The following is a 23,086-nucleotide window of genomic DNA, read 5'->3' as shown; positions in this document are numbered from 1 at the left end:
AGTGTGCGCATCTGCAAATCTCAGAAAGCTATAGAAGTAAGCATTGATTTGCCTTGTTAAAACCATTGAATAACTGGTCAGCTCATTTCATTTGGCATCATGGTTGTGGGGCTTCCATTTTATTCCTGCCACTTCTTCACACCATTATTGGAAGAAATTGGAATGGTGTTTTAATGTGCTTCTAGCTGCTATATGGTTATGTGCTGATAAGCTGGAAGGAGCTGTTTACATGTGGTGTTATGGTGCAATACCTCATGTTTGAAGGAACTTAGTATTCTGCTGCAAAACTACTGCATTTTCTGCCATAAGCTTCTTTATTTGCTTCTTCTAATGTCAATGGATGCAATCAAAAGTGAATAAAGGCTGTTGGACAAACTGTGGCTGCTTCTGCAAGACTATTTCAAGCTGAACATAACTGATTATGTCCAGCTTGAGGAGGGATATTAGAGTATATTCATGTTGATTCTTGATGGTTTGCTGCTACTCATACACGCTGCTTCACATGCTTCTGCTGACCACTCCAACACGAGATTATGGCTTATTAATCCAGCTCATATACAGCTGGAATAAGATGCAGTTATTCATTTTGTATAGCTAGATTAGGAAGCGGTTGTTGATGCGGTTGTCTATAAATAGTGTTAGGTTTATTGTTTTACTTCTTAAGTTTGTAATCTACAAGCTTCAATATATTTCAAGTTCTTTTGTTCTCTGATTTCAATAAGGTCATGTCGACATTAGTCGTATGCATGTATTCATATACCTTGCTGTGAATGTGCATATACATTAGGCATAATATCTTAACAATTTTTTTATCAAAAGAAAAAAATATCTTAACAAACTTTCACCTTTTAACTTTTTTTCGACTACAGTCTAAATATTATAAAATCTTTAATTATACCCGGCTATGCATTTTTAGGGTTCCATTATACCTCAAACATTAAATTGATCTCTTTTTATTCGGAAAAAATTCAAACAAATTCTTTGTATTTGGCAATATATTCTAAACATCATTTTGATGTTATAAATAGAACTAAAAACCTTTCTTCTTTACAAATTTAAAAAATAATATAATAATTAAAAAAATAATATAATAATATACTTTTTTAATTTAATATAAATTAATATTATTAATTTTTTATATTTATTTTGACATTTGAATGCCTCTGATTGTGCCGTCGCTTTTTTCCAACTCCACCGCACTCCTCGACTTTTCGTTCGTCTTTCTCAAAAAGAACACGATCTGGGTTCGTATTAAGGAAGAAGAATCGGGAAGACGAACTTTGGTTCGTCAAAGTTTTTCTTCCTCCATGAAACACGTATGGCAGGACTGAATACAGTGATATCCAATAAATTATTTTAAAAATTCGACCATCATCTCTAACCACTGCTGATCCTCCATCCATCGTCAGTCACCACTTAAACCTAACTCTAAACACCTAAATTGCAACCCCTTAACAAGGGGTAAAATATAAAATAGTATATAATAACAATGTATAAATATAAGTCCAAATAATTAAAAAACACTAAATCTTTTAATGAAAGTTTGCAAACGTCCAAATCTTTCAATTTGATCCAATTTGTCCTGAAATGCATGATTTCTTTTCAATTATGTCCAACTATAAAATTTTATTTATGTGGCGTCGATGTGTGGCATTGCCACATATGCGCTACATGGGTAAAATTATATAGTTTGACATAATTGAAACGAAATCGCGCGTTTTAGGACAAATTGGATAAAATTGAAAAGTTTGGACGTTTGCGAAACTTTCATTAAAAGGATTGGTCTTTTTTGGTCATTTGGCCTAAATATAAATATTTTTTTTTAAAGTAGAAACTTTAGTATGAAAATATTTTGTGGTCGCTAATGTAATTGTTTTAAAAAATGAGTTGTAAAATGTAATATTTTCAAGGATTAATGTCAAAAAAAATCATGAACTTTACACATTTTCTCATTTTAATCACGCAATTTAAATTTTCTCATTTTCATGCACGAACTATTATTTTTTCTCAAATTTATACACGGTGCTTAGGTGTCAAGGCTCCATTGGTGGAATTCGCTGAGGTGGAGGTCATTTTAAACCAATGAATGAGTGCCATCTCAGCGCCATGTATGAATTTGAGAAAAAATGGTAGTTAGTGCATGAAAAAGAGAAATAATAAATTACATGATTTATTTTTTTAACAAAGGGTAAAATTTCCATTAATAATAACGAAAATTACATGAACGGTTTCTCAACATACTGAGTCAACTATTCTAAAAAAGATGATGATAGCTGTAAAAATACAGTCATCGACTAGGGTTAAACTAACCACCAAGGGCCACCCAAATTTGTAGACTAATATTAGATCTAATAATAAAATCTAGATTTATTGAAGTTCTAAAGGAAGTCTAACTTCGAATACATAAAAACGTGTAAAATTCGTGATTTTTTTTACATTAACCCTATTTTCAAAAAGAAATTGAGTAACAAATCGTATTTGGCCCGACCCGTCTTCAGCCCCCACAATGATCAAGTCCTGTCCAGACTCCAGTAGGTGCCGTGCACCGTGCCCGTTTTGCCTGTCTCCAAAATTAAAGAGAGACAAGATTTGAAAATGGCATCAGAGCTTCACTCTTTACAGCACAGCAATCAAATTCAGTACATTGCTAAATTTAACTCTTTTTTTTTTTCTCTTTAGGCCATGTTTGGTTCATGAAATAGGTGCGGAATGGAATAGCTATTCCGTATAGAATGAAAATTCTTTGCTTTGGTTCACGGAATAGGTATTCCACGGAATTGCTATTCCATGATTTTGTGGAATAAGTACTCCTCTCAAAAACTAAAGAATGGCTATTCCATTCCTTATGGAATGACTATTCTATTCCATACTATTTCATTCCATGAACCAAACATAGCCATTCCTTTGAGTTTAATTCTTGATTCTGTTCAGTCCACAAGATAGATTATGAAAATAGATTATTAGGTTTTCTTAATGAGTCTGTTTAAAATAGTATTGGATAGAATATAATGTGCAAGATTTAGGTAGCACGGACACGGAGAATTGCAGTGAAAGTTTGGAATTCCGGAGTTTCTCAATGGAATAGGGAAAGGAGTTGAAACTCATGTTGCCAAGCTCGAATCTGAAATCGGAGACTTCCATAAACTTCTCGTCACGCGAACTTTGAAGCTCAAGAAGCTAGGCATTCCTTGTCAACATGTAATTTCCTCATCTCCATTGTATTCCATTTTAGTTATTGTTTATCTAGGTTGTAAATGAGTTGATCCATTCATGAGTCGGCCTCGATTCAAACCTTGTTCATTAATTAAATGAACCGAGTTCGAGCTTCATTTATTTAAATAAGCTGAATTTGAGCACTATAATGCTCGTCTCATTAAAGTTTGTGAACAGTTCGATTAGAAGTTTGCCAGTCTACTCATTTTGAAAACTCATAAACCTACTTGTTTAATCTAACTTGCTAAAACTTGATCATATTAAATATTTGTAATTTAAAAAGAACAATTATTCTAAGGTTCATGTTTATATTTTAATATGTATATTATGTATATTACATTTGTGATTATTAACATTTGAATAACTTTGTAATAAAATTTAATTTTTATTTTTATTTATCACAAAAAAGTTAAGCTCGATTAGAATCTTGAACACTATACAAGAACAACTGCGTTCAGTTCGACTTCGGCTAGTTCAATAAATAAGTCTAAAATTTAGGCTCGAGATTGGCTGGTTTAGTAGATGAACGGAAGCTGAACATATTAAAACTCATCTCGGCTCGATTATAGTCGTACCTCTATCTTCACATAGTTATACATGTACATTGATAACATTCTGTGTTCTGTTTATGAACTATTTTGTTTAACTCTAATGATGTGAAGTCCCTCCTGAGGGATCTGGTTTTGGAACATATGGAATATTGTTTCGCAGAACTCATAAACCTGTTGCCAGGCATTAAACACGATTTGGTCTCATTTCCTACAACTAACACTTTCTTGATTTTTCTGAAAATGATTCGGTACCATGCTCAGGCTTCTGCATGAAATGATTACTGCTGATTGGACCTTGGAAAAACTTTGTGCTTTGGTCAAATATTCTTTATTACATTCCGAATAGCATCAAACATTCAAATTGTAATATTTATTGATTTGCCGCACACTGTCTTTTAACTTGGAGTTAGTTCAGTTACAGCATTGGCTATGTCTAACATTTGATTTTGGTTTCGCAGAGGAAGTTGATCTTGAGCTACACCCACAAGTTTAGGGTGGGCCTCTGGAGGCCTAGAGCCGACCTTTTGAAAGCAAAATAAAGGTACGACGAGACATTATTATTTCTGGAAAATAGAACTGAATCAATTTGCTCTTTGGTTTTGTGTTTTGTAGGCTTTGCTTGCATGACATATTGACATATATAGTTTCTTTTATCACTTTTGCCAAATTCCTAGGATAGTTTAGAGGACCATCTTTTTTAAAATTACAGATTTAAAACCAAAAGAATTACAACTAAAGCAAGAATCGTTCATGAATTTGATACTTAATCGCCAAGAGTTAAAATTGAATGAAAGATTTCAACTCAATATCTGATCATTACGGACAAATAAACACAAATGCACCTAATGATCGTACCAAACCTTCTCGTACGCTCTAATATAGGAAAACTATAGATAAAGAAATATGCCTAAAACGTAAAGGACAGTCAAATAGATCCTTGCATAAGCTAAAAAGAATACTCCCAAAGGAAAAATTTAATCAAGAAAAAAGGTAAAACTTGATTATGTAGCACACACAGCATTATTGATGGTTAACATCTGGGAAGATCGCATGGTGGTGGAGGCAGTTTCTGATTCGGAAGTTTTCCGTCAAGGACAATCCATGTCATTTCTAAGCCCCAGCTCGTGTGAGCGTCAAAGTGGCAGTGCATAAACCATACTCCTGTGTCACATATCATCATTACAAGTCACCATTAACGTTAATGTACTCGATCTAAATAAAAAAATGACAACAATATGCTTGTCTCGATATATAATATGTAGTAGATGTTGAACTTGTTTTAGTATGGCATGTGTGAAGTCTTACTAGCATATAGGCATAATGTATTTGTAGTAGATGTTGAACTTGTTACTCACCTGGATTATCAGCGAAAAAGCGTATTGCTACCCACCCACCGGAGGGCACGCCGACAGTATTCAGTTGAACAGGATCAACGAGATTATAATTTTGGGGATCTTTATAAGGATCAAAGTTCCCAAATCCTTGGCCGACAACGAAGAAATCATAGCCATGGAGATGAAGAGGGTGGCTCTCAATGCTCAAAATGCTAGTACCCTGCAAGATGACCTCCACACTAGCATTAAAGGGAAGCACCACAACTTTTGTTCCATTTGAAACATAAGTTATATTTGGCGGTGTACCGGTATAATTAAATGGATTAGGAGGCAGTCTTGGAAAATCAGCTGTGTAGACCCCATTAGATTTTCTAAAGTAATAGGCTTGAAGAATTGCTGTTGAAGGTAAAACAAAAGAATTATTGTTAATAGAGGCTGAAAATTTCGTGCCATTAGGTCCTTGGCATGTCTGATTTATCGGGCATGGGTTGGTTCCGAGACCTATTGTGAAGAAAAATTTCTTGTCAACTTTTTGAGGAACATTAATCGGGTATTGAGCAGTGACCAATCTGCGGAGTCTGCTAGTATAACTCGTAGCAGTGTTTGTCGAATTGATAGGAGGTAGCGATGGTCTAATGAACGCAGGTCCTTTGCATTTGGAAGAATAATCCGGTAAAGTTTCATACTCCAGAATTCCGGCAACAGTTGTATTGTCGATTTGGCCTTGAGAAGTCGAATAAGGTCTAGCTAACATCAAGAACTTTTCTTTAGGGGCTATAGGTTTTGTTTTAAGGAGGACATTTGTTGTCTGACCAGCCGAAAGGAGCAAAAAATCAGTTTCGAAAGGCTTAACGTAACTCGCATCAGCTTCGACTACGGTAAGACTATGGTTAGCTATGGTGAAGAAGAGGTCATGCTCAAGTGCAGCATTGATAATTCTGAGTAGATATCTCTTCTTTGGTTTTACCCTTAGCCTGAATGTATCTGTAAAGAGACAAAGATATCAAATACAATGGCAAGTATGAAAGACCTAAGTAGTAGCAGGGACACTTAATTCAATCAACATTCCCCTTTTTCAAAAACGTATCCGAAACTTGACGTTTCGGACACATAGCTTCATTTTTAACTTAGGAAACTTTAAAATAACATTGTTCACCGTGGCCAAGTTTTCCGTTTTCTCATATCCGTCTCCATGATTTGCAGGTGATTGCTGGTGAACACAGAGTGTAGAAGAATGTAATGTACCTTTTGCTGAGCAATTGTACAATGGACCTGGAAGTCCATTGACGGTGAAGGCGTCAGAGACATTCGGAGCACCTCCGGTTTGTAAAGCCTGGCTAATGACTGCCTCAGTATCAGAATTGTGCCATTCTCCTATTTATCATCAGAGTATATGTCAATTTTTTTGACGCTTTTATCAATTCTAATTAAGAAAATTAATTTTATCGACTATAGCATAATTTTAAGGGTTAATTGCAAATAAATTATAAACTTTAGCGTGTTTTGCAATTAAAATCAGACTCAATCCGTTCAACGGAACAAACTTAGCTATATAATAAAGTGATTAGAATTATACCAAGCAAGATGGTGGCTTCCTTGTAGGGTTTGGGGAAAGGATAAGAAGCATTGAGCGGAGGAAGAATGATGATGGGGCCATGAACAGAAGCTCTAAGCCAAGAGTAGTGAGCATGCCAAAATAGAGTTCCTCTTTGTGCAATAATGGTGAAATTGTACACAAAACTATTTTTTGTTTGAATTGGGCATTGAGTTATATATGAGGGACCATCTGCCCATGCACTTTGTATTTGTCTTATTCCATGCCTGTTTCATCATCAACAAATTGCAAATATCAACATTTATATAATTTAGGGTCATTGTTATATTCTCACATTTTATATTTTTTTCGATCTAAACACAATTTAAAAAACATGATATTTTATAACTCAATTTTTATTTTATGTCATTTATAGCCTAAGTGCCTTATATGACAATATTTTAGTCAATCATAAGGCCAAAAACGATATCATTTTTATAAAATATAACGTATGAAACATAAAACGGGTTATAGGATGAAAAATTTGAAAAGATTGGGATGTGAGACGAGACGTTTTTAAATTGTGCTTAATTGAAAAAATGATAAATTAAGATGGAGATATATAGTAACAATAACCTTATAATTTAGTAAAACCTTTTTCTATTATTCTTATGATAAATTGGTGTAAATATTTAAAATATGTATATTTTTATAATAATTTTAATAAAATTAGACAAATTAGTTTTAATATATTTTAAGAGTTTTCTCTATTTATGAATTAATTTTACAAAATAGAAAAATCAAGATTCATATACTACCTTTTTCAATTATTTCTAATGCTTAATTGCTTTTAACATTTTGTAAAATATTATGCAACTTTGTAGGAATAATTCAATAGTTTTTTTTTTTTCTCGAAATAAGACTAACTTAATAGCTTCATTAACAAGTGATCGATACTTCTTTAAAAAAAATTAAAATAATTGAAAGTAGTTGTAGACTACACATTAATTATTTTGAAATTCAAATGATGAATAACTTAAAATTGATTATTTTTAATTCATAGCATGTAATTTATTTTTAATGTTTTGATGTGTGTGCGCGCGCGCGCGTACATATATATATAAATGATATTTATACCCATTAATTATTTTATTTTTTACTAAAAAATACATATACAACACACATTATTAGCTAAGAATAATAAATTGAAAATACCAATTTAACATAATAAAGACTTTCAAAGATATCATAGTAAACAATAGTGATATATATTTTTTGTGAAAATAAATTTAATAAATTACTGAGGGCACAAAAATTAATCAAAGTGTATATTTTGATATTAATCATAGTAATATCTAAAAAATCTAAGATTTTATATATAATATATTTTTATAATAATTATTCTTTCGACCGATTTTATTTTCATGTAAAGAAACAAGAAAGAAAAACTGGTGATTTCCATACCAATGAATGGTGATGTTATTGGAGACATGATTGGTGACCTTCACTATGACTCGATCTCCTTCTCTAGCAATTAAGGGAGGTCCTGGAAATTGCCCATTCACTGTCACTATACTCTTTGTTGTACATAATCTTGTGTAGTTTGCCATTACTATCTGTAATTATTCAATAATAAAATTATATATTAGCCAAAACACAAATTTATCACAAGTATAAATATAACTATAAAATTATAATAAGTGAAATGATGTGGAGATGAATAGAACAAACGAAAAAAACGGATGACTAACGATCAAGAAAATCATCCGTTCACCCTACCAGTGACGGATTTAAAATTCTTATTCAAGGGAGCGCATTTCTTTTTTTTAGGATTAGTAATACTAAAACTGAGAGAAACAATATAAAATGTCATTCGGTCTTTTAAAAAACTGAAACCACACGACATCTAATTGACAACCGGTATCTCTAGGGTCGGCTCAAACAACTGGGCTAACCCTAGGGTACCTCATGGCCGACAGACAGGGGCGGAACTAGAGAGGGTCGCAGAGGGTCGGCCGACCCTCCTCGCCGGATAAAAATAAAAAAAAAATAGATTTTTGGATTTTTTTTTCTGTAGGGGCGGTTATAACCGCCCCTACATTTGTTAGGGGCGGTTTTCCTCTGTAGGGGCGGTGCCCCTACTACTGAAAATCATCAAATTCGAACCGATTTACAGCCATTTAATTTTTTTTAGATAGCCGAACGTAAAAATTTCGAGCCTCTCAAGTTGGAGTTCTGGTTCCGCCACTGCCGACAGAGGCGGGGCAGCCGTCCACTCCCTCCCTCCATCCGCCCCTAAACATGTTCCTTAGTTCCGCCCGTGAGCACAAACTTAATAATAAATCTTTACGAGCTGAACAATATGAGCTAAAAATGTTATTCATCACATACATCAAACTTATAATGCCTAGTAATGCCTGCATGGGCAAGGTAGCTCATAGCAAATGCAAGTGACACTAGCAATGGTAGCAATGGAGGAGCTGAAGCACCACCCATTTGCTGCTAGCTTTTTTTTTCTTAGTATTGATAAAAACAAGAGCCAAAATATATAGCTTGGTATATAGTTAAGTGAAAGATTATTTTATTATTACTATCATATAAATAGGGTTTGCTAGAAGGGTGTATATTGTTAATTAAGTAATAAAAATGAATATTTCCTATTGTTGGATCATGTTCAATTTGGAGTGTAATGAAAGTCATGTAGTTAATTTTGATGCTTGATATTTTAATTTTTCCTCATTTAGTATTAATTTCATTAGGGTTTATCATAGGTTAATGTCTTTAGTAATCTAAATAAAACTTCTCATGGAAATTCTTGTCATGAAAATTTTCTTTAAAAATCAAGTGGGTTGCATGTATTATGAATATCATCATATTCTAATCCAAGAAAATTACTAGTCACTTTGCCCTTGTGAATAGCCCTAAAAAGGACATATCTTCCACTGAAAATGATGCATGGGGAGTCCACATAATCATGCCAACTTGAATTAATTATATTCCATATTTATAAACTTGCAATCTTATATTGTTTTGATCTAGAATAATTCATAGACCTAGCTATTATAATCTTCATGACTAGGACTTCATATTTGCCTAATTTCTTGTTAATAGTTAATGTTAAAGATAATAACAATCCTTTATTGGAGTCTCACTAACCATCTTAATTTTTTTTATTTGATTAATTATTTTACATAATACCATAGCTTCTATTATCAAAAGGTTTAGGGTAGCGATTTTTATGCTCCACCTCTTTACATAATATCATAGCTTCTATTTTTTATTTGACCTCCTTGGCATGCACCTCATTTATTTCTCTATATGGCGTTATGGTTAAAAAATTTCAAACTTTTAAGACTTATTACAATTTAGTCCAAACTTTTAAATTTTTATAATAATAGTCAAATGATTTTTTTTATTGCAATAATAGCTAAATTGCACTTTTTGTGCGAAATTTTTTGAGTACTTTTGAATTTTTTGCCATTTCTTGTGGCTTTTAGTATATTATTTTTATAAAAAAAATAGTCTAGTAGTCTAATTGAAGATAACAAGTTTGGCCACCAATTTGGCTATTATTGTAATAGAAAAATATAATTTGGCTATTATTGTAAAAATTAAATTTTTTGAATTAAATTGCAACAAATCGTAAAGGTTTTGATTTCTTTTTACCATTACGCCATTATTAATTAGTAATATAAATTTTATAAACATATTTGGTTAATAAATACTGAGATAATTCCAAAAATGTATAAAAAAACTAAAATATTTGCCTATAGTATCTCTATTCAGTCTATACTCCACGCGCTAAAAAATCCTATTTTACTCCATAAATTTCAATTAGTTCACAAACTGAAATTTATTAAAAAAAAAACTATATTTAAATTTATTGAAACGATTCAAGTATATTACATTTACTAAAACTATATTTAGATCTATTTAAAACATACTACAACACACGAAAAATGAAAATACAAAAGAAATATATCTCGTTGAAACTATATCAAAATTGCTGCAAAATCACATTAATCCTATGCTTAAAAACATACTAAACAATACAAAACCATTAAACATATATTGAAAATCATAATGAAAGTCCATTGGAATCATATCAAACTATTACAAAATATTAAAGACATGCCTTTAGAATTTATATAGATACTTGAAATTATTAAAACATACTGAAACCACATTCAAACCTACCGAATGCAGATGTACATCTACTTAAACCGTTCTGAAACTCTACTAAAATCTACTAAGATCTAGTTAATTAAAACCGTATTATTCATGCTTCAAGCTCAATGTGTGTAATTTTAATTTACAAGGTGAACGTGCATTTATTCATACTTGAAACATTTGCGTGCAAAAGTATATTAAAAATAACAAAACTATAGTTGAAGTCTAACTTAATAAATTAAAAATTTCGAATTAATTAATTGCCTAACAGTTATCAATTGAATGTAATTCAATCAACACAGAAATTACTCTGAAATTTCAAATTTAAACTCTAATCATAACAACTTAATAAATTTTGATAAATAAGTAAAATAATCAAGTCAATAAGAGACTCCATGTTAATCATTTTTATGGAATTGGTCATGGCACATATACATATCTCAACCAAACAGAGTTTTAGGAAGATAATGACATTTGAGCCACACAATTGACAATAATTAGGTTGTTTAGTGAACTAATTTTCTGTAAGTAACCAACATATTGATTAAAAATTAATTATCAAGTCACAATAGCTAATAGCAAGTTGAAAGAGTAAACTAGGTCAAGTGGTGCATGTGTAAGAGATCTTAGTTATAACATGTTAGTGCCAATTTGTAGGTGCACCAACTACACTTCTTGTGCTACACTCCTCAATAAATTTCTCCATACATTCTTTTAGCTCTCAACAAATAATTTTACCATATTGTTTAAAAATTAATATTAGCTTAATAACTTTAAAGTAAATAAAATATAATAAATATTATATCCTTATAATTTCATCAAAAGTCATATAGTGGCTTGCCTATAAAAAAAATAGAAGTCGATAATCGTTCTATAAAACCATTATAAAATTAAGAATATTAAACCATTCTAATTTGATAACAGCAAAAACTTTTAACCTAAGATTCATACGTTTAGATAATCCCTAACAATGATAATACACTCCTAACCAAAATATCCATTAAATTTGAATTGTGAACAAATATATACACTTTAATTTATTCTCAAATATTTAAATAATCAAATAAGTTAAATTTAAAACGTGAACAAACACAAAGGCCTCAACCTGTTTTCAAATATTTAGTTAATCTAATAAAAATTATCAAAATCTTAGACCTTCCGATTATATAAGAAATCAAATAACGGATCAATCCAAAACGGTGAACTTTTAGATGAAACTTCAATACCAACAAATATTGTGTGGTAGACATGGTTAAACAATTGAACACAAAAGAGTTTAGTAATTCATCATCAAGATCACCATCAAAATTGCAAATGCACCCACAAATCTATACACATGACAATACATGAAATTTTTACAAGATGAATACAAGAAATATTAGGCATTCAATTAATTAATCCCAAATCATAACAACTGCAATAACTCCAACACCAAGAAGAACAGCAAGAAACTTAAAAAATGGAGTATCAAAAAACAACTTATTAGTCAGTGGTTTAAACCCTTTAGCTATAAGATGATTAATTGCGACATAAATAAAAACTCCACAAGCAATTCCCATCGAAATTGCATAGAGCCAATCCGCATCTTTGCCTTGAGTTGTTGCATCAATTGCAATGCCTATTCCCACTCCAATTGGACTAGAAATTGCAAAGGCAAATGAGTATGTTACTGTTAATAAAAAGGGTCTTTTTGGTATCATTCTTAGAAGTGCAATTCCCATTGCAATGGCTGCAAATATTTTGTGTAAGGATATTGTCCAAAGATTTCTCCATGCCTCTGCCTTACTTCCTGATCAATATCAATTTATGTGGGTGAGAAAACTAAATCTGTAAAATCAAAATATTAAATAAAAGACAATGACCAGTAAATAAAAAGAATTGAACCAGCGACGTTAGCATAATGCTGCAAAGCGCTTATACCGTTTGGACTATATATTGCTCATTGGTGTAGAATCTCATCTTAACAGTCTGAACTACTTTCGAGTTAGATATTATTTAACAAAGTTTTGTGACGGATGTGTGACATAAACTGCCGTCACAATATTTTGCGACTGCACTTTCTTGTCACAATTCCGTCACGTTCTCTAAAATCCACCAGAAATCCTTCATAAGTGGTACCATTATAATTGAAATATCTAAAATTTGCTCTTTGTTAATTTTCATTTGATTGATTAAAAATTTAAATACAGTATAAAGTGACATGTAATTGTTCACGATTATCCACTAGGCTTTCGTGTGCAGAATGTACTATAGATAATAAAATAATAGGCTTTTATGTACGCAATGTATTAGACATGATAAAATTATAGTTTAAGTCTAATGAAACAATTTGAAATTTTGGATTGATCGATTATTTGACAATGCAATTATGTCGATACACACAATTTTCAAAAAGAAAAGTTAAACAAAAATCATTAAAAAATGGAAGATTTTTACCTGCCACTCCAACAGCAATACCCTCAAAAACTGAATGAAAACACAAAGCAAGAATGAGCAGAACAGTATCACCAAGAGATGTTGTTTTCAAGAAAACTGGATTAGCATCAGCTTCTACAGCAGCATCCTCATCGCTCTTCGGAGCCACCCTTCCCTCTTCAACTCTACCTTCTCTTTGGCTAATACCTTTAGTAACAAATATCACTATGCAATCACCAAACATAGTCAATAAATACCCAAAAGAAGCCAACATGAAAGCAAATGGGTATGTTTTAGAAGTAAGACTCTCAAAAGTTTCTGCTGAATCACTCAAGAAATGCATTAATGACGTCCCAAGAAAAACTCCACCGGCAAATTGAGTACCCAAAAGAAGGAAATTCTCGTTCCATCTAAAGAAATATGGAGACACACCGCCAGCAAATGTAGTCACTAGAAGAATTATCAAACACCAAATTTTTACCAGAATCAAACCTTTTGCATGCAAATCTACTTTTTCGTCACTATCGCCATCGTCATCACCGCCTCCTCCATGGCCATTGATTAAAGAAAATTGAAGGATTAGCAGAGAAATGAAGAGGGTTGACTTGAGAACTTGAAGAGAAGCCATTAATGTTTTCTTCTTTGTTTTTACCCTGGCTTGAAAGGATAGTATAATGACATATATATAAACCTTAATTAAATATAAACTGCACCTGATACCTCCTCATTCTTCTTATTTGTAGTACAGTTTTGACTTTTTAAGATTGTTGTACTACACAAAAACAAGTGTTTAGTAGAATACTAAAATGAGAAGGAGAAAAAAGGTTGTTTAGACAATTAAACAACAAAACTAAACAAATTTTGTATAAGGAAAAATTCAGGTAAACACTTGGAATGTAAAAAATGTCTAATAGTAAGGTGCAACTACGATGAGGTAACTTTGAATGTAAAAGAAAAAGATTGTTTAAAAAAATTATTATCATTTATTAGTATGGGAAGATAATACGATAATATCATAATGCAGAAAAGAGATTTGAATACGTCATAAAGAGATCTGAATCCGATATATCTACCAAATTTCTACCAAAACGCATAACTAATCATTAACTATGACATGGGAATATGAAGTACATAGATAACTTCATAGATATGATGACAAATGCAATGACAAAATTCATATGAGACTCGGATAGTAGCAAATAGATATCAACTATGAAGTTATCAACAACAGGCCTAAGACAATTGTACGTTTGTGCAGCTAATTTGATTATTCCATCAATTGTTTGCCGGCTTACCAGATCAAGTAACAAAGCCAGCTATGACATTGACTTGCTAATTTAAAGCATGATAAATTAGAAATAGAGTTCCATTTAACATAATATATGACCTATATTTACTGTGAAATTCATCTTTTTAAAATAAGCTTCTACAAGTAAACATGACCAACTCTATATAATTTAGAAAATTAACTCTAGATAATTTTGTAAATGAACCATAAAACCAAATTTTATAAAAAAAGTTATAAATTCATTTACATTACACCAAAATTACGTATGAGCAAATAAAAGCCAGGCCATTTTAGGAGCAAGAAATAAATCAATTCTCTAATTAAGTAAAACTTGGTTTACATTTACCTATATTCTATGCATAAAGACAAAATGGTTGAATGTACAAGAATTTACGGCACAGGATTTTATTACTTTAGAGGAGTCATTAGACCATATCTGGAACATCAGATTCGCTCTCTCTGATTTCCTGCCATCCTGAACCCATCCGAAGTTTGCACACAGGACATGAACCTTGTTGCCGCAACCATGGATCGATGCAATTGCTATGGAACTGGAAAATGCATAAGCCCATTCTGGTTATTAGAATTAACCACCATTTATCACACAAAGTAGCTCAAGAACACATTATAACCATCAGTTCTTTAAGCATGTCAACAGAAAACTTGAGAAGCAAAGGAATTCAGAAGAAAAGAAGGTAATGGTGGGTTTCTTTGATAACAAAAAGATATTGCGTATATAATTGAAACCTTAAATTAAAGAGTAAATAGTAGATTTGTTTGACTTGAAAACTTTTCACATTACAGAATCCAAAACAATAACAGTGCAACTAAATTAAATTGGCTGTGAATGCTGAAATTCAAAGAAGTGTGGAATGATTGTAAACAAAACAAAATTTACATATTCAAACAGATTTTTACACATAAGAAACCATACTTGGACAATGACAAAACATTTTTATTTCAACAATTTAAAATACACAAATTCAAACGGATTTGTACACATAATAAACCATGCTTGAACAATGATACAAATATTTTTATTTCAGTTTTAATTGATTACAGTTCAATACAACGTATAAAAGTATTGCATATTCGCGCATAAGCAATTTAAAGGACCTTAGGCGATATACAAATTGCAGTTATAGAGACAAGACAATAACATATAATAGGAAAGAAAAATGAACCTGATGCAAACATGGCAAGCTACGAACAAGTTCCCCACTGTTGACTTGCTCCAAACAAATAGAGCATGTTAATCCATCTTCTGAAGCCTTCTCATTCCCCTCTGCCTTTCTAGAGTCTTGCTTCGTCTGTGCTCATAACGATGAAATTAAATGCATAAATTGTACGCACAAAAGAATAAACACCTTAATTCCACAGAAATATGATCACAGATAAGCATATTAATCATTAGTATATCTCGAGTACAAGAAGCATATGCTGTCCAGTATGTGGCAATTTAAATTAAGCATGAGAGAGGACAGGATGAAATTATCTCTAGCTCAATTGAAAAGTTTTTTAGTTCATTTTCAAGTTCTCTTACTGGTAAGAGCTCATTACTTCACAAATAGAGTTTCCGAACATGTAAATAACCACAATCAACAATAAAAAAAATAGCTTGAAAATAGCAACATCATCATGATACATTTTTTGATTGATAAAGTAATAAAATTCCAGAAACATTACCTGTATTGGAGCTGAAAATGATGATCCACGCTGCTGTGATGTGCTGGCACTGTTTCGAAAGCAATCAAATCGTATTTGTTTAAGGTTTAAAAGGAAAACCAAAACATATTGAAGGGATCATGTGAACCTACTTCTCTGAGGCAGCAACCTTGTACTTATGAACAGGTAAAGCATTAATCTCTTCCTCGCTCATCGAATAAGTTGTTGAAACATTATCAGAATCAAGAGCTCTGAGTGTCTCATAATCTGCACCAAACACACAAGTAAAAACAAAACAAAAATCAAACAACAGATCTTGCCACTTTCTTTCACCTAGCAGCACCACAAACTACAGAAAACCACCAATAAACACGTATATACCTAGGTCATCAAATTCCCGTTCAAGAAGAGCTAGCTGAAGTCTAAGTCCCTGTAACCGTCCTCTAGTAGCAAAAGCAATCGACGGAGGCACATGCAAACGCAATTCCGTATGACCGCCTAATAAACCTCTAGCCGCTACAGCATGAGCTCGAGCTTGAGCTCGAAGTTCTTGACAAGTAGCATACATTCTCAAGCTCGTGGCCATAAAAAATACACCGACAACAATCCATAGCTAAATTCACACAATACACACATAATCATTAAAAAAACTAAAACTAAACTCTTAAAAACTGCTATATGTATGAATTAAACGTATTATTAAGCATATAATGATACACATACCACGAAATTCGGCGATATTTGGTAAGAATTCAAAATCATAAACAGCAAAATAACTGCTTAACGAAAAACGACGAAATTTCTCAATTAGTATAAAATTTATCAGATTAAACATGAAATGCAGGAGGAATTTGAGATTACCTGTGATAAGAAAGGCTACGGGATTGAAATTAACTGGACGATCGTCATGAATTCGCTGAATATAAAATAAAAAGCAAATAAATAAGAATATATATTCAAATTTGATAACGTAGAATTTTACTTGAAATTGAGAGTAGATTTTACCGGAGATTGCTGAGAAATGAAATTAGGAAATCCAGCTTCTATATCTGCTATTGATCCTCCGCGTAACGCGAAGCTCATAATTATAGCGACAGTGATGATACTAATTCTCTGCAAAAACAAATTGAAAGCAAAAAATGAATTAAACGACCTAGTTTACAGTTGCCGACTACGTAACCAAACCCGCAACTTGCGTTTTTTGTTCAAAAAACCCCCTCTGACAGAAATTGTACAGAACGCGCTGAAGAAATCGCGTTATTTCTTTGTGTCTTTAAAATTGCGGGAAAAAACTGACACGTGTAGGGCTTGGATCCTTCATCATAATGTCTCTGAACAAAATAACACAAAATCAAAAAAACCCCTTCATTTCTTCGATAATTCTCATATGTTCTTGGTTTTCTCTAACCTAGGTTAAAATTGGGGATTTTTCGATTTCTATCAAATTAGGCAAAATTAACTGCCATCGTTTCTTTTCAAGAGTGAAATATATCGCGCTAAAGGTAACCCAAATAGGATTAGCTGTGAAAGTGGAGCATTTGGATGCATTGAACGGTGCATCTACTGTGAACTGATAAAATCAAAAAACGTGTCCAGGTACGTTTTTCCTTTCGTTAATGTCTTCTTTACAAGAATGAGAGTTGTTAACGGTGAGAGAGAGTTGTGTTGATTGTTTTTGTTTGTAGTTTTAGGATTTTTATTAATTTCTGTTTTTTCAATTTGTTATGCCAGAATGGTGGAATGTATGCCTATTAAAGTATATTTGAAAATTAAGCATGGAGGAGTTTTTGTCTTTAATCCTAATTTTAGATATACTGGGGGAAAGTACATTAGGCAAGTAATTAGTGATCTGCATCAACTGAATTACAAGAGAGTAACTCATATAGTGAAAGGGCTGGGGTATGGTCAAACTCCCAAAATATTTTGGTTGCCTAATGGGGGACTTTTGGATGGTGATTTGAAGTTTATGTACAATGATGAATTTTTGGATACTTTGTTAGAAGAGGGTAGGGTTTCGAGGGTGGTTAATATGTCTCTATTTTTAGAACATGAAGTAGATCAGGCACATGTCATAGGTGGGGGTGAGGTTTTGTTACTGAAGTGGACAACTGATGTGGAAGCTGATAATGCAGAGGAGTTAGATAGAGATGGTGTAGTTGTGGGAGAGGGGGTACATACTGGGGATGCAGTTGGGGGATTAGATAGAGAGGAAGAGGTTGTGGAGTTAGGTGTGGAGGCTGATTTGAGGGAGTTAGATATGGAGGATGAGGATGTGCAGTTAGGTGCAGAGGCTGAAGTTGTAGAGTTAGATGTAGAGGAGGATGGTGAGGGTTTAAACCCAGAGTCTGTATTTGAAAGGTTGAATTCAGAGGACAGAATGGTACATGAGGATTTGGCTAAAATGTGGGATGAAGTAATAGCAAGGAGAGAAGCTGGTTGGGTAGAAGAGGGGATAGAGGTTGAGAGTGAGGCTCCTCACACCCAAGCTAATGATCCAGTGGCAGTAGAGGCAAAGCACTTATTTGATACAAAGTGGCTAAGTGGGTTTGATGCAGACGTAGTGCATGAACCAGCAGTAGAACCAGCAAGAAAGGAGACACCAGTCAGTAAAAGGGCTTCATCATCAAGAGTGAAGAGGAAGCAGCCAGCTAAGACTCAGAATAGGAGCAAAGCATCTGTGACTGACAAAGAGAAAAGAAGGGTAAGCAAGTCGGCCACTTTGTGTGTGAGGAGAGAAATTGATGCAAATGTGGATGATGAGGAAGAGGATAGCAGTGGTGATGAGAGGGCATGTGAGTTGACCAATGAGATTGATTATTTCTCTGATGTGAATGATGAGGAGTTGCTGAATGCTAGAAGAAAAATGAGAGAGAATTACAAAAAACAAATGGAGAGAATTGCAAGGGCTCAAAGGGAGGCAGAATTAGGTGATGATGAAGGGGTTCCAGAGCAAGTAGGGATAGATGTCCAGGGGATTGCAGATCCCAATTCTACTGTGAAGGTGGTGTATGATCCTAGAACACAATCTCCTGCATTTGTAGTTAGAATGATATTCCAAAATGCTGCCGAGTTTAGAGAAGCTCTAAATAAGTATGCAGTTAACAGAGGTGTTGAATTGACAATGCTGAAGAATGAACCAGCCAGAGTAAGGGCTACTTGCAAGAAGGAGGGATGTGAGTGGACTATCCTGGCTAGCAAGCAAAGTAGCACTGGAGATTTTAAAGTTAAAACTTATGATCCCCAACATATGTGCTACAGAGAGTTCAAAGTAAGGCAGGCAACTCAAAAAAATTTGGTGGATTACTTTAGAGATGGGATAACTAATTTTGATCACCTCAAGGCCAAAGAACTCAAAGCTAGGGCTATGAAGGAGTTGAAAATGGATGTTTCTGAAATCAAGTGTAAGAGGGTGAAAGCAGAACTTCTTATGGAGTTGCAAGGGGATTATTTAGAAAAATATGGGTTGTTGTGGGACTATAGGGAGGAGCTGCTAGCTACTAATCCTGGGAGTACAGTGGAGGTGTTGCCTGATAAGGACAATCCTGCAGAATTTGGCTGCATGTACATTTGCTTTGAGGCTCTAAAGAAAGGGTGGAAGGCTGGCTGTAGGCTAATTATAGGATTGGATGGCTGTTTCCTGAAGACTATATGCAAGGGAGAACTGTTAACAGCCATAGGAAGGGATGGCAACAATCAGAGATTTCCAATTGCTTGGGCAGTTGTGAGGACAGAATCCAAAGTAACTTGGAGGTGGTTTTTGAAGCACTTGAAGCATGATCTTGACTTGGGGGATGGCTTAAAGCTGACACTTGTTACTGATATGCAAAAGGTAAGCACACTTGTTATTTTGTTATGTCATTCCAATAAAATAGTTGTTAAATATGTGTTTCCTGGTTTCTTGTTTCAGGGTCTGCTTCCTGCCATCAAGGAAGAATTTCCTGAAGCAGAACATAGATGGTGTGCACAACATATCTTTATGAGGTGGCAGAAAAGATGGAATGGAGGAGATTTCAGGAAGCAGTTCTGGATATGTGCAAGAAGCACATATGAGGAGTACTTCCATGACCAACTTGAGAAGATGGACTCATTAGGTAATGGTTTTGTTGAACATTTGCTCACATATCCCCCACATACATGGTGCAAGGCATATTTCTGTTTTGATGCTAAGTGTGATTCTGTGGACAATAACATGTGTGAGTCATTTAATGGGGATTTGTTAGAAGCTAGAAAATTGCACATTTTAGGACTTCTAGAATGGATTAGGAAGGATGCCATGTCTAGGATTCATAAAAAGAGGATGGAAAGTTAGAAATGGTACACTAATGTGAGTCCTAGTGCAGTGTTAATGCTTGAGAAAAATATGAATAGGGCTTGTAATGGCCATGTAGAGTTTAATGGTGATGCACAGTATGAGATTTCAGAGGGGGAGGATAGGCACACAGTTAATATCAACACTAGAAGTTGCACATGTAGGCTTTGAGAATTAACTGGTATTCCCTGTCCACATGGCATTGGTGCCATATACCGTAGTGGAAGGAAATTGCTAGACCAGATTCATGATTTTTATGGGAAGGACAAATACTTAGCTAGCTACGGGTTTGCAATGACGCCAATAAAGGGAAAGGCAAGGTGGCCTAGGACAGGAAAAGAGCCCCTATTGCCACCAAAGCCCATCAAAAATGCTGGTAGACCAAAAAGGGCAAGAAGAAAGGACCCAGAGGAGCCAAAACCATCAGGAAAAATGTCAAGAGCAGGAGGTGTAATGACTTGTGGGTACTGCCATAACAAGGGCCATAATGCAAGAGGATGCAACAAGAAGAAGAAAGGTATTCCAGTCATTGAACATGCATGGCAAAAGGGAAAACAGAAGAACCAACCTGATGAAGAAAGTAGAGATTATGTCCAAGAACAAGCAACAACAGAAGGACCAACAATTGCAAGTGAAGAGCCAGCATCTGCAACTGAACCACCCATGGTATGCTTCTCATTAATTTTTTCAATTGTGCTGTGTATTTTTCATGGGGGTGAATTGAGACACATCTATGTACTTTCATTTTGCAGGGATGGGATAGGGGGCCTCTGCCAGGGATTAGCATTGGAAATTCACATCAGAGAAGAAACACTGAAGCATCAACAATGTGGAGGGACAAAGGAAAGACACCTCTTCCTAATCGCAAATCCAAGAAAAACATGTCAAATTCAGTAGGAGCAGGACTTTGTAGGGATGACATTACAGGAGAAGTTGAATTCGATGTAAGTGTGGTTTCTAGCCCTATTAAGTGATGTGTCAAAGTTATCTAATGTGTACTTATTACATTGCAGCCTGGGCAACTAGGTGAGAAGCTACTAAATTCACAAAATCCCATTCCTAAGGAGCTACAGAGAAAGATACACCATAAAGTGAGCACTGTACAATATGAGGGAAGACCTTACTATGGAAGATTTATGGCAATTGGACCTCAGTGGATGGGGAGTAAAGCATCTCAACAACCCAACTGGAATCTGAGGTACAAAGAAGGATATTAGACATGCAGAGAAACAAGGGGGTTACTGTTGAGTCAGCTCCCAATCCATCATATAACAGCTTCTCCATTCCCACACCCCCTCCCTTCCATAGTGTAGGCCCACAAGCTGTTAGTCACACATTCTCTGGTCAGTCTGTTTCACAGACTGATTCCAACTCTGTCACCACACCAGCTCCATTCTACATGCAGCAATCCACTACTATTGGATCACAAGTTTCACAGTCAGGCTCACATGTACCTGCAATGCAGCATATGCAAAACCATGGAGATACAGAACAAGCAAAGAAGCAGAAGCCAACAAAAAGAGTGAATCCTCCTTTCAAGAAACCAACAGCCAAGCCAAATTGGAAGCTTTGATTGTTTATGTAGTAATTTAGTTATTATTACTTTTTGGTGAAAACTGCTTGCATGTATGCATAATGATATTTATGTTATGCAGATACAATGTGCTTATATGCACCACATTTTGGGCAGTTTGGTAACAGGGTTATTTGTAATGACTGTTAACCTTTTTGGGCAGTTTGTTAATAGGGTTCTTTGTAATGAATGTTAACCTTTTTAGGCAGTTTCACCTTTTTGTTAACTGTATCTTACCCTTTAGTTTGTTATATATGTGTTATTATTAAGAGCAGATGATAACAAGAATCACATTTGCTTGAACAATGATATTGCATTTATAATCAACAATTCCATTACATATTGCATTGCCACAAGCCTTTAGGCACTACTAATAACAACAACTAAAACAAAAAAAACAAGCATCATAACAATCCCAAAAGCACCAGCCACAATCTAGAATCTTTTTTTGTACATATCACCCTCTTCTCTTGCTAGTTTCACCATCAATTCAGATGACATTGTCACATCAAAATCATACCTCGGCTCTTCTCTATTTCCCATGCCATTGAAATATCGATTCAGACTAACCAATTCTTCATTTTCATCTAGCAAATCATTGATAAGTTGCTTCGACCGAGCAGTATAAGCATCATCAACCCAATCAAAGAAACCACATCCAAACTCACCTTTTCTGCACCCAAAAAACCTTCTGCCTGGGTTTTCTTTGGTCCATGCTACCCAAATCGGCGCCTTCACATAAACCCCGCAATGACAATAACGATCTCCTCCTTCGTAGTTAAAATCAGGTCTATTGGTCCGCTCACGTCGAATGGAACGTCGCCTATTGGGTCGAGCTGAAGATCCTCGAGATGTGGAAGAAGATGACATCTTCAGTAAATAAGGAAAAAATTAGGGTTACAACTTAGACAATTTAGCTATAACAAATTAGGGATTTGAAAAACATAATTGATTGCATTTAATTCAAGATATATCAGTTAGGGATTTGAAAGAGAAAAAATTTAGGATGATATGGTCGTTATTTTTTGAATATA

General features: G+C 34.0%; 4 protein-coding genes across 5 annotated transcripts; 1 reads left to right on the top strand and 3 right to left on the bottom strand.

Moving 5' to 3' along the window:
* Positions 1-3,051: 3,051 nt before the first annotated feature.
* LOC126686694 (uncharacterized) lies at positions 3,052-6,125 on the top strand (the record flags this gene model as incomplete). Its single annotated transcript, XM_050380880.2, has 3 exons — positions 3,052-3,198; positions 4,223-4,305; positions 5,132-6,125. Coding segments are annotated over 2 exons (228 nt in total), but the record flags the coding sequence as incomplete, so codon positions are not given.
* Positions 4,542-8,244, bottom strand: LOC126687147 (laccase-2-like). Its single transcript, XM_050381560.1, has 5 exons — positions 8,097-8,244; positions 6,675-6,919; positions 6,344-6,472; positions 5,120-6,082; positions 4,542-4,925 (listed from the first exon to the last, which is right to left on the bottom strand). Exons 1-5 carry the CDS (start codon positions 8,240-8,242, stop codon positions 4,795-4,797), a joined length of 1,614 nt encoding a protein of 537 aa, XP_050237517.1. The 5' UTR covers positions 8,243-8,244; the 3' UTR covers positions 4,542-4,794.
* Positions 8,245-12,169: 3,925 nt separating this feature from the next.
* LOC126687148 (zinc transporter 1) lies at positions 12,170-13,845 on the bottom strand. Its single transcript, XM_050381561.2, has 2 exons — positions 13,239-13,845; positions 12,170-12,591 (listed from the first exon to the last, which is right to left on the bottom strand). Exons 1-2 carry the CDS (start codon positions 13,843-13,845, stop codon positions 12,197-12,199), a joined length of 1,002 nt encoding a protein of 333 aa, XP_050237518.1. The 3' UTR covers positions 12,170-12,196.
* A 17-nt stretch (positions 13,846-13,862) lies between these two features.
* On the bottom strand, positions 13,863-17,325 carry LOC126687149 (E3 ubiquitin-protein ligase SDIR1-like). Of its 2 annotated transcripts, XM_050381563.2 has the most exons (9): positions 17,176-17,325; positions 17,032-17,086; positions 16,894-16,946; positions 16,552-16,783; positions 16,323-16,437; positions 16,192-16,240; positions 15,690-15,815; positions 14,918-15,056; positions 13,863-13,989 (listed from the first exon to the last, which is right to left on the bottom strand). In XM_050381563.2, exons 1-8 carry the CDS (start codon positions 17,251-17,253, stop codon positions 14,931-14,933), a joined length of 834 nt encoding a protein of 277 aa, XP_050237520.1. In that variant the 5' UTR covers positions 17,254-17,325; the 3' UTR covers positions 13,863-13,989; positions 14,918-14,930. The 2 variants fall into 2 exon arrangements, with proteins under 2 accessions (XP_050237520.1, XP_050237519.1); XM_050381562.2 differs by lacking the exon at positions 13,863-13,989 and having other exon boundaries at positions 14,706-15,056.
* Between the last annotated feature and the right edge of the window lie 5,761 nt (positions 17,326-23,086).

This window comes from Mercurialis annua, linkage group LG6, assembly GCF_937616625.2.
Source record: "Mercurialis annua linkage group LG6, ddMerAnnu1.2, whole genome shotgun sequence".
In the NCBI taxonomy this organism is placed as follows: domain Eukaryota; kingdom Viridiplantae; phylum Streptophyta; class Magnoliopsida; order Malpighiales; family Euphorbiaceae; genus Mercurialis; species Mercurialis annua.
The sequence above is the reverse complement of the archived record's forward strand: the minus strand, read 5'-3'. Positions and strand labels throughout refer to the sequence as shown.